The following is a 12,417-nucleotide window of genomic DNA, read 5'->3' on the forward strand; positions in this document are numbered from 1 at the left end:
TACTGAACAAGAATTTCAGTTAAACTTAAGATTCCTCCATTCTGTACGTGCGAATCTTGTTTTAGTGTTTATTTATGTTTTATTAACATTTAACCTATACAATGGCATATGGAAAAGACAAATACGATATATTTGTTAGATATCACTACACAGGTCACGTATACTAGAATTGACACCGATGTTGGGTTGTGAAAAATAGAAAATACACGAACCCCTCTCCGTATCTTATTCTGTAGATTAAATATTATGTCAATTTTTTTATGCACGATGTTCTATTTTTACAAAGCAACAATGGCAGATTTCTTGCATTTCAAATAAACATGTATACCATTCAAATTATTTTGTCTACACATGCAAATGAAATAAAAGGCTTGAATTACTCATATAGCATTATTTGGCAAGAAAATCAGGTCTATATGTACTTAAGGTAGTTTGTCGATTAGATTGATGATGTTTCAAAATATCACAATGATCGAGAAATAAGTCGGACGATGATGATGAATGACAGCTATTGTCTGAAGTATCTCTGTACTCGCTGCCCCCTGTAATAGAAGATACCATTGATAAATGTTTGAGACCATTTATCATGACTTTCTGTTTATCTTAAATATATTTTGAAAAGAAAAAAAAGATTTGAAGAAAAAATTCAGATGTTTGATTGATTAAAGATGATTTCAAATTTGAATTTAAATAAAATTGTTAATGTGACAGGAATGTTAAATTATCGATGCGTTGGATTTATCTATTTTTAATGACACATTGCACATGCATTTCTGCTTTTGTAAAACATTATATCAAGGGTGCATATTTATATACAATGTTTTAAATTTCAATAAAAAATTGGATTTTTATACAATGAAAATAAAAAATTAAATGTAAATTTTCAAAGTTCAATCTGAAAAAGGTATTTAATGTTTGATTTTCTTTGTTTTACCTGTAGCTATTCATTGACAGTTTTGCCAACAGTCTTCGGTCTCTATGAAATTTGTTGTGTTTTAGAATGCCCTATATCATTACATATATTTTAACTTTAGGGATTTGAATTATGCTTTTAACCACGAGACAAAGGTAAATGAAAATTGCAATCAATTACATGTATAAGATAAGAATATAAGATAAGTATTTTTCAAGAAAAGTTCTATTGTCTTTTCCCCTTCAAATGAAACAAAGCATGAAATTAATGTATGTGGTATTTGTAAACGTGCAATTGATGTGATTAAGAGAATAAACAACAACTAATAAAAAAAGAAGGATATTTTCATATTCTTTTTCACCGAAACATCTTGCGTCCTTGATCAGAGATTACAATGTGAACAGAGTTCATGTGATCTCTATACATATGTGTATTCATAACTTCTATGAATGATGCTGAGACATCAACGTATTAAATTTGTTAGAGCAACATTTTTTTTACGAGGAAAGCACGAGTTACTTATGAAGTTTGCTAGAAAAATATAAATATGGAAATTAGAAATATTGTTGACATTTTCTGCACTGTTGCGTGGGCTTCAAATATCTCGTGGGATTTATGATTCACCGTTGATACGATATAATTAATAAATTAATAAAACATAAAGAACAAATTGTCAATCTTTGCATTTCGTTGAGGTAATGCGTAAAGATGAATTAAAAGACATTAAAAGATTAAAATTTTATTACACGATAGAATTCAGCATTGAAATTTACAGCATATACGTATATGTAACTATGTAAGTAAACAAAAATATGCCCTTTTAACGTCATTCACAGTCGGCGCAAATTATAGCGTGTACATAGCTTTTTGGATGCTGGGTGGTCAACAATTCAACCACTAGTACTTCCTTCAATATTTAGATACGATATCTTCAGCTTTTAACTATCATTTAATAAGAAAAAGTCATGTATTTTAGCATTGAAATTAAATGTTTTGTAATATATTTACACAAAGCTTTTCTTTTCAAGGAGATTGATATAGTGTAAAAATGGTCATGACCATGGAGCCCTCTTAATGCTCGCACGTGGTGGTGGACTTCAAATATAGTGAACAATTAAACAATCGAGCAAGCACGCAAGCCATGTTCAAGCTCAATCTGCTCAATTACGATATATATATATATATATATTATCAAAAGTCTCACGTACATTTATTATCATAACTATTAAATACAACAAGAATTAAAATTTATTTTTATTTACATCAAAACGTTGAATTTACAACATCGGTATTGGCAATTTATTCTTATTTAGTATTTACATGTAAAAATATTTTGTGTCCCAAATAGCGAATACATTAGAATTCATTAACTCTTTGATACCTACAGTAGCAGTTTGACTTTCTGTTTTCAAAGAAAATCTAATTTTAGCACCAGAAACGAGTTTCTGATTGGAAGAGGTGGCACTCTCTCCGCCCTCCCAAAGAATACTTGATTCGGTGGCATCACGGAAGTGACTTAATTAAACACCTGGATGTTACCTGTATATATATAAAACAAAATTAAACGTATTTAATGTCGTTCTAATTCATGCATTATCTATCAAACGTTAAACACCGTCACAAGCTTGCAGAATTATACATTCGGGTCATCATTTCACTGTTGTGTCGCCTTGTTTACTTTTTGCATTACTGGAATTTTGTATACACTCGAACTGCGGTGTATTATTAAGACTTTGAAGTCCGTGTTTGTGTACACCCTTTAAAAATTAGGTCTACGAATAACAACAAATTTTAAATATTTGGATTTCGAAACAAAGACGTCTTTAGAGTTCACTTTAATCGCTACGCATTTTCTGTGGCAGTGCTTGTAAGGCAATCTGCGCCGAGATCTGCAATCTTACCCGGCCAGTGTTTCCTTTCAGCCTTCCGTGCTCTCGGTCACGGAGTTTTTCACCTACCTTTCATCCGCTTAAACACGAAATGGAAATATAACAAAAAATATTTTAATCGCTTTTTTATCCAAGGACGCCTCTTTGACCAAGGATCCTTCTTTCCCACTACAGACACGAAGGAATATAGTTATGTCGAAAACTGTCTCTTTTCTGTGTTGGTGCCTGCTTGGATGTGCACAGTGCTTTTTGCAGTCCAAAAGGATTCAGATTGATGGGAATGGATATACCGGAGTGACTGTGGTAATATCGAGTCAACTGACCCCCTCTGAAATCCAAATACAGAAACTTAAGGTTAGTGCACTGTAAGCCGAGTAGTATTTTTAGTATAAAGTAGCATATCTTTATGAAAAAAAAGTCAAATTAACCCTTCTAAAACTGAAACGGAGAAAAAAACGGTGAAGAGATGTACTCTGTGTACTTCTGAATTTATAGTCTCGAATGATTTACTGCTTCTGAAATCTGTACGTTACAACCTTGTATACAGTAGTCATGATACTAAAATTCAGCAAACTTTACTATATAAAAGCTATAACTAAAAATTAGGTTTATAATTCATATGTTCCAACCCTGGTATAGAATGCAAGGACGCCTATAAATCTGATTCAAAACATAATTTCGTGATGACTATCTTGCATTATGTAATTATCTGAGGTTTGCATTCAAGAGTACCAAAATGGTATTTCCATTTGAATACTTCAAAGGGGATAAAGCAAATACCATGTCGAGGGTTTGAGGGAAAATTCTAAAGGAACTACTTTACGAAATCAAAAACGTGTGCACGTTATACAGACGTAAAAAAGCCAAGTTTCAGTTAATGTTTAAGAATTGTTTATTTTGTAAAATGCAATTCATATCCGCCTAGGCCCTGCCGTCACCAACTTTCCTCAAGTCAATAGTCAGCTTAAGTCTGAGTTTTTTTTTTTACCTCAGATATATGCACTTTTTGTTTCTGAATTTGACTTGAGGACTAAGTTGAGTGATTTTAAAGTTTTGGTGACGGCGGGATGTAAGATAGTCTACAAAAATTCCATTTTTAGGATTGATATTGATAGAAACTTTATAGCGGATTTCATTACTACCAAGTCGTTGTTTGTTGATATATTTACTACGTTAGTAGTGTGAAAAAATGCGTGCAATTTATCGATTAGGCCAACCAAAAATGCTTTAGAATCAATAATAGTAATTAAACTCTAAATCATATCATTTTAAAAGACCATGGAAGTGTTGACATACAAAACTGCCTTGCGTGACCTTATCAAATATTTTCAATTCATGAGTCATTTCATCTAGCTACCACGTTCGTATGCACCAATATATTACACCGGAAACTTGGGGTTTTTTTTGCAAACAAATACATTGATTACTTGAAAAAGTTTCTTCCAGATATGAAAAAGAGGTGCCCAAAATGATGAAGTTTAATATAAAGAATGAAATCGGCTTTTAAAAGTATTTTACATTCATCAGATGATTTCGGCTTTGGGAAAGATCGGAAAACTTTAAAAGTATAAGCATTGAAAAATAAACTGTTGCATTAACCGTGGCTATGGGTCTTTTTGTGTTATGGACAAAATACCTTAGTTCATGTGAACCAGGGATTTTTGTTCAGATTATGTAGAATTCTTTTCAATTCAATCTACTGCTACAATGTATAATTTATCCACATGTTATCTCCATTAAATGTAGATTAGACTTAAATTGAAATTAAGCATGAATTTCTCGCCCATACTCTTATAAATGGAGATTTCACACTTGAGTTGTTAACACCGTTTACTGTTTGATAATCCTAGCACCTATTTATTTTCTTTAGGAAAAAACCTTTTTTCGGTTTACGTCTGGTACTTCTCCTATGTGGTAAATTAAAACCTACAATTAGGTAGACATTCGCTGCTCTTAGATTAACAAGCACGTTTGAATAAATATGATAATAGATGAATTTATCAAACTGGTAAATAAGTTTTAAAAAAAAAGTTTAGAAACAAAGCTGTAAAAAGTATAACAATCTTAAATTTAGGATGATATTTGTAAAATACAATTGTTTTGTGAAAATTAAATGCTTCTGTGTTGCTTCAACTAGAAGATATTTCTTTATTCGACTTCATGAAAGTGACCAGAATTTAAAATCGCCGATTGCTCACAAAACAATTCTTCAGAAACTTTTTTCATAATAATAAAAGCTATGGAGCAATGTGCATAAATCAGGTATCAAATATACAACATTTCTGGAGTTGTGTTACAATTATTTGATGAAATTGTTGTAAATATCAATGATTTAAAAAATATATATATATAAGTATATTTTAGATCTTTGATTATTCTTTATATTCAGGATTTGTTCACCGCAGCCTCAGCCCAGCTCTACAAATCCACGAAATACCACCTCTACTTCAAAGATATAACAATCGTAATACCCAAATCATGGCCCAACAATTTCACCACCGACTTTGTCAGCGGACCCCAGGTCGAAACTGCGCATGTTCTTGTGGAAAAACCAAACCCACTGGTGGACAACAAGCCGTACGTATCGGGCATGACCGGATGCGGACAACCCGGAAAGCACATACATTTAGAACCAATAACGGTACAAGTTCTTCCGGCAGTCGGACTCGCAGGTATATTTTAAGATAGAAACAATATTTGATATTAAAGCCCGTTTAAGTTTTAAATAAAATCCAAGCTGCTTACAATCAGCTTTATCAACTTTTTGATTTCAGCTTAGCTCGACAAAAATGGAATTGTATACATATATAAACAAATTATTATGCCTTAAAAAGTCACGTTTTTCGAAAAACATAATGTAAAACTTAAAAATGTACTTTTTCATTTGCCAGACAAAATCCTGGTGCACCACTGGGGACACTTCCGGTGGGGCCTGTTTGACGAACACGGAGACAAAGAATCCCCCGTGATGGCGTCAACCAACAACCCATGGTTCTACTCTTCTGAGGGAACATTCAAACCTAACATGTACGCAACATATATATTAAGATAATCCGTTCACAACTATCCGCATTGCAAAATGGTTTAATATGCTGAATCTTATTTAGATTACAATCTCTGCATACCAGGAAAATTGAACAGCCATTTAAACCAAATATTATAAAAAAGTGAAATGACTTGGAATTTAATAAAAACGGAATGATGAACAGGATGGTACTGTCCTGGTTCAGGCTATGTAGTTGGTTTTACAATTCGGGTTTTTGAAGGTGTAAGAAAGGTAATCTACAAGGCTTACTGCCATAGCTGAAAGTTAACTTCCCCTGTCCTTTTTTGCAGCACTTACGATATAAAGGGCGATGTCAACAAGCGATTCTCTGATTAGAGCTACAATATAGTAATTTTAACTCCTCGTCGTTTTTCTGTAGCTGCATGAAAGATATAAAGGGAGACAACCACAAGGGTTACTGTCAGAGCTCGCAACAGTGCTTCCTTAACGACAACGGACTGCCGGAGCCCGGATGTAAGTTCTGTGTGGACGAGAGAGGAAACACCGATAAAGGATCTATCATGGGCAAACCAGAGATTTCTAGTGTAGGTAAACGATTCACACGTGTTTACAAATTGAATATTGGACTTCTTTTTCGCTTTGAAACTTTCGTTTTATCGATACATATAGATCAAATTCTAATGTTTAATCAAATAATATAATATTATCATATTTAACAATTGTTTGTTTATTCATTTTTGTAGGTGCTGGAGTTTTGCGATCATGGCGATAGTGATGTACCACATAATATGGAGGCAGAAACTCCGCAGAATAAATTCTGCAGAGGAAAAAGTGCATGGGAAGTGATGAGACTTCATCCAGATTTCAAAGGTAATTCTTTAAAAATACAATCATTATACATTTCTGATATTATCTTCCTTTCTAGTAATTTATGGAAGAAATCATTCCAAAATAACGACAAGCGGATAACTTTTAGAAAAACCGAAGGTACAGTGTAATAACCTTTTAATTTCCACTTTTTCGATTATGTTGCACATAGATACAACAGCAGGGACACCTGCACAGAACACTGCGCCGACGTTTAAAGTAGTACAACAGCGACGCGGACAGAACGTTGTCATGGTGCTGGACAAATCCGGAAGTATGAATACATATGACGTAAGCACCGACACCAATTTTAGTCACGAAATGTTAGAAACTTGAGAATTTACAATTTTTTTTATATCTTTTGATGTCAAAATTCTTTTACATTAAATATTATGTAAACATTTGATTTAGGAGACTAAAAGTACAAACCCCAGACAGACGGTATAATTCCATGAATAAATAGCATAGCGTGATTTGCTTCTCTTACTTTTCTTCAGTTGCTTCAAATTTCTCCTTTTCTCTATATGATAACAGGTTCAGCTTCATAATATTACAGTGTGGCAAATCTATATTTCATAACTTTTATTGCTCTAAACCTATAAGTTTTATTTCTGTAATTTTTGGTCTGCTTAAATCAGTGATAATTGGTAACATCATAAGATAATAAATGCAACGAAATCTTGTGAAAATGTACAACATGTTAGTCAAATTGTTTTTCTTCGCCTTACTTCAGCATAGCATGGCAGTGAACATTTTTCGGCAGGTTTAAAAAGTAGCCGAATGGTTTCTGTATTAAAAAAAATCTCAGATATTTGATGTAACAACATAAAATAGACTTTTTGCTTAGTGCCTTAACCTGCTTTTCTCTTATTTACATCCAACATCGCTAGCTTCTTAATACTTTTAGAAATGATAAAATCGTAAAACAATAATAACTTTATTATCAATAAATCATAGAATTAAACACAGGTTTCTGAACGTTTTCTTCAAAGTCTTCAAAATTGTAACGTAAAATATAGCATGCATATAGACAAACTATTTAAAAAAAAACCGTGTTGAAATAATGTGTTACATGATATTTCACTTTCTATTTCAGAGAATAGATAAGTTAAAAGACATTTCATCAAACTACATCAGGAATTGGTCCCCAAACGCGACTTCCGTTGCTGTGGTAACCTTTAACGGAACTGCGGATGTTGTTGCTCCGCTGACTGCTGTGACGTCAGAACAAGAGAGACAGAATTTAGTGGCGCTAGTGGACAATATCGAAGCTAGAGGCGCCACTTCGATTGGAGCCGGAATACAGAAAGCGATAAAGGTACTCATTTATACCTCTAAATTCAGGAGTCTAAAGTCTGTTTGGACTATCTTTAATCTTCGTGGTTTACTTGATAAGTATAAAGATAATCATTTCGATCAAATAGTTACTTAACTGATTCCACAATGTTAATGTAGTAAATAAATAGATAGCAGACAAAGAAAATTTCACATTTATTTTTTTATCCAAAGCTTTTAAAGGCAGACAACAACAATATACGCGGTAACGAGATTATTCTGGTCTCTGACGGCGCTAATACGGTGTCCCCCGGACCTGATGACGTCAGAGAGGAAGTGTTAAGAGAAGGCGTCATCATCCGGTCCGTGGCGATCGGAAGTGAGGCGGACAAAAAGATCGATAAACTTGCAAAGGACAGTGGTGGGTTTAGCTTCTTTTATTCCGGAATTGACCAATCAACTGCTCTTGCGGATATTTTCCTGGGTATTGCAGCGTCATCGTCGGATAAAGAGGATAAAATATTCCAAGTAAGATACATTGTATATCCATTTTAGAACTTTCTTGCGATAAGAATCTTATCCGACTTTTTTATCTGTTAATTATTCCAATAAATCTCCAGTTTTGATTTGACTTCCAACGTTCTTAAAATGCAGTTTCCTTGATAAGTTGAATGGTGCATGTGTATGATATATCATAGTCCAAAAGCTCAAACCATCTGCTGAGTCTAACAAGTATCCGTATTTTTCCTACGAAATGTATAACTATAAAGAATTTCTGATCTTATTTCAGATAGAGAGTAAATCTGTTAATTTAACAAAGGGACAGAATTATAGCACTACACTGACCATAGATTCTACAATAGGAAGAGAAACCACGATTCTCTTAATAGGATCTGGTGTTGATTTCTCAACCTTTACCGTTTCCGGACCAGGAAATAAGCAGTTTACTTCCGGAAAGTGTTCTAAGTCTTGTCGTTTAAAAATTGACGGACTTGCAGAGGTAACTCTTAAAAAATTCTAAGCGTTGTGATTATTTTATTACTGTGTTTGCAATCAAGCGGTTCGCTTACAATATGAATATTATTTACAGGTAGGAGATTACAATATAGAAATATCAACATCACTGGAAACGGATGTGATTCTGACAATGACGGCACAGTCCTATCCCAGGGATCCCTCTCAGGAAGTTTTCACTGCGACTGCGTGGACTTTAACTGAAGTGTTTGATTTTTCGCCGTCAACCCCAATAGTTATGTTTTCTTCAGTCATGAAAGGAAATTCTCCCGTTCTTGATGCTGACGTTAAAATGATAGTGGAAGATTCTAATGGTCACGAGATAAACGTTGACCTTCGCGATGATGGCCAAGGTATGCTCACATAAGTTGTTTGGTAGCATGATCAAAGCTAAAGTAGTGTTTGACATTCGGTATATAGACTGTAAATTTGTATAAACTGCCACTGACGAAGTCAATTAATGTTATATGAATGTTGCAGCTTTCTAATGTTAACTGTTTTCAAACTGATTAAATTGCGATTTTTAAACCAAAAAATAATTCGTTCAGTTCTCATTTCCAAACTGTTGTGTAAGGAAGGTTAGCTGATCGCTCAACCGTAAAATATAAAAGTCTGTATACGTATTTTTTGTAAATTCATCCTGCATTTTTTTGTAGGCATGGATATCGTACCGGGAGACGGACAATACACGGGGGTGGTTTTGCCCACCCAGATGAAGTCTGACGGGAGACACAGCCTGAAGCTGGTAGTGACTGGGAGGGACGGTCAAACCAAAATACTGATCCCCGAGACCAACAGAAGGAAACGGGCCACACAGGCAAATACTGGTACATATAATTTGTTTTAATGTTTTAATTTTAAAAGAGCTATTTTTAAAATTAAATGAATTTATATTGAATCAATCATTACATTGAACCTTTTTACACGTCATTTAAGGACCTCTGACAGTCACAACGGAAAATGTGAGTGGTTTTAAGCGGGTGGCGTCTGGGGGTACATACACGGTACAGAACTACTCGACCGTGACCGGGGACCGAATGGCCCCGGCCAGGATCACCACGCTCAAGTTGATTAACTCGGACGGGAATGTGTTCAACTTGAGCTGGAACGCTGTCGGAGATGATCTCAATGTTGGCACTGGTGAGTTTCATATTTTGTCAAATAATTAGACAAGTTTTAATAAATTTAACCTATCTATCCCACATTTAACAAAATATGTATTTATTATCTTAAAACTGTTCGCCTGTTATTAAATCTTTGAATATATTTATTTAGGGGTTATAACGAACGTAATATTTAATAAAAATATTGACGAATTTAGAATTCATTTATTAAGGAAATCTCGAATGAGCTAATAAATTATAAAAATATATATTCTTTCGAAAAAGTTAAAGTAAGATAAGTTTGCAATCAAACTGACGCTATTGTAACTTTGAATAAACACCCGTAACAGAAATATAAATCCCCTTAATTCTTTCAACAACAAAAAACTGAACAGGGTGCTTATTATTAAGTTCACTTGTAAGTCCTTTTTATATGCAATCCGTATTTTTTTTTACATACAAAATCCAGTAACTCCAAGATGTAATATGCATGATAGCTAGTTTTTTTTTTGTTTAACACATATTAAATAATATGTGAACAATAAGAAATGCCTATTACTAATATATCACCTATTACATAATTTTCAGCTTCATCCTACAAGATCTTACTGTCAAAGAGCTACTCGACTTTACTGAACTCACCTGACACAATTACTCCCCTTACCGGAAACATCCCAACTCCGTCACCACCAGGGGGCATAGAAGTGTTTTCATTAAGATTATCAGAAGTCCGTGTGAATTATTTTCTTGCCATTCAAACTGTAGATGATGTTGGCAATGTAGCAGAAGTGTCGAACATTGTCTCCCTTTCTGTGCTATCAAACAATCAAACGTGGAAGCGGCCGGAAGTGAAGAAAATGACGTCAACACAATCATTTTCTTATGTAGGACTAATTATTTCCGCATGCGCTGCGGCGCTGCTAGTGTTCGGGGTAATTTTATGTGGGATATGTTTCTGCAAGAAAAAGAAAGATTCTGAGAGTAAAGCCAATCAGTTCAGCAATCTTGAAAACAGACTCGCAGGAAGAGCAATTCCAAGGAAGGGTGATTTTAGGGATAACTACTTTTTGCCCATGTATCAATCACCTTATGTGCATTTTCCGCATCATAAAGGTTACGAGGCATATGGCAGAAACCCTCGTATGTACGGTTATATGGACGAATCACGCATGTACTATATTTCATAGTTCTTGCCCAACTGTACTTTACCAAAAACATTTTGACGTTTTCATTTAAATTTTTTTTCTTTTTCATTAGAAAGCGCATATCTGTGATTTTCATTTATTGAGTAAAAAGAGAAATTAAGTAAAAACAATTACTTAGGCTTTAAGACTTAAAGAGAGGAGTGTATATTTAGTATTATCTCACTTTAATATCATTATTTGATCTTTTGGCGATGTTTTCCTGACAAAAATCTTAGAATTGTTATTTATTCAGACAATTAAAAGAAAGAAAAATAATTATAGATCGTAGAAATCCATTCGATATTGTCCCTTGCGTTCAAAAGGCGTTTCCTACATAGTCTCTATATTATTAGGTTATCTTATATTTTCTATGCTTTAATGCTTGTTATTTCACCTTGTTTGAATGATTATTTTTTTTATTATGTGCAATGAACAATCAGATTCAGAAAACACTATTTTCTGAATTTATTCCTTATTGAAATACTTTTTTCAACCATTGTAATATATGTCTTTAAATGCTCAGTATTTTATTAAACAATTGTGAACACATGTAATTGTAAATGTATATACATGTACCATTTTCATAGCAATAATAAATCCCTATTGTAAGTGCTTTTGGTGCATGTTTCATGTAAAGATGCGCTTTTCTGTAAGTAATTGCTCGTGTGAATGTAAAATTTACATTACAGTTTTATTTGTTTGTACGATATACATGTATTATCAATCAGTTTTATATTTTTGTTTATAAAAAGAAATTAACATGCTAGTTTAACACGAAATAAAATATAAAAAAGGCAATAATATTTTTGTGTTTCAGTATTGCACAAGTTAATTTTCTTCTTAGTCTTTCAAAAAAAATTATATAGGAATTTTAAAGAAAAATGTTACTGCAATATGGACAAGTTATATGTGGCATTATATATATATATATATATATATATATATATATATATATATATATATATATATATATATATATATATATATATATAATTGAAATGAATGAGCAGTGGTTAAAATGTGAATAACTGTCATGACCATTATTGCAAATATATCTATTTGGGAGAAATCCAGCAATGTTAACCTTTATGGTCTCATACAACGGTCATGAAATGCTCTTTGATGATCAAAATTTATATATAAACCCATTTATGTACCATGTCTA

At 33.2% G+C, this 12,417-nt stretch overlaps 1 protein-coding gene across 2 annotated transcripts; it reads left to right on the plus strand.

Annotated features, from left to right (window-relative positions):
* The first annotated feature begins 2,994 nt into the window (after positions 1 to 2,994).
* On the plus strand, positions 2,995 to 12,053 carry LOC105344773 (calcium-activated chloride channel regulator 1). 2 transcript variants are annotated; one of them, XM_011452645.4, is made up of 14 exons: positions 2,995 to 3,156; positions 5,192 to 5,474; positions 5,694 to 5,829; positions 6,228 to 6,393; positions 6,553 to 6,679; positions 6,849 to 6,967; positions 7,088 to 7,117; positions 7,773 to 7,994; positions 8,186 to 8,479; positions 8,742 to 8,951; positions 9,042 to 9,318; positions 9,622 to 9,792; positions 9,902 to 10,105; positions 10,657 to 12,053. In XM_011452645.4, exons 1-14 carry the CDS (start codon positions 2,995 to 2,997, stop codon positions 11,253 to 11,255), a joined length of 3,000 nt encoding a protein of 999 aa, XP_011450947.3. In that variant the 3' UTR covers positions 11,256 to 12,053. The 2 variants fall into 2 exon arrangements, with proteins under 2 accessions (XP_011450947.3, XP_019929437.3); XM_020073878.3 differs by lacking the exon at positions 7,088 to 7,117.
* The last annotated feature ends 364 nt before the right edge of the window (positions 12,054 to 12,417 follow it).

Source organism: Magallana gigas, chromosome 4, assembly GCF_963853765.1.
Source record: "Magallana gigas chromosome 4, xbMagGiga1.1, whole genome shotgun sequence".
Taxonomy (NCBI): domain Eukaryota; kingdom Metazoa; phylum Mollusca; class Bivalvia; order Ostreida; family Ostreidae; genus Magallana; species Magallana gigas.

Excerpts from the sequence above, each read along its gene's own strand:
- LOC105344773 (XM_011452645.4), top strand. The coding sequence starts at position 2,995 with ATGTCGAAAACTGTCTCTTTTCTGTGTTGGTGCCTGCTTGGATGTGCA. Across the intron at positions 3,157-5,191 it reads TCCAAATACAGAAACTTAAG|GATTTGTTCACCGCAGCCTC; the intron begins GTTAGTGCACTG and ends CTTTATATTCAG. Across the intron at positions 6,680-6,848 it reads ACTTCATCCAGATTTCAAAG|ATACAACAGCAGGGACACCT; the intron begins GTAATTCTTTAA and ends TGTTGCACATAG.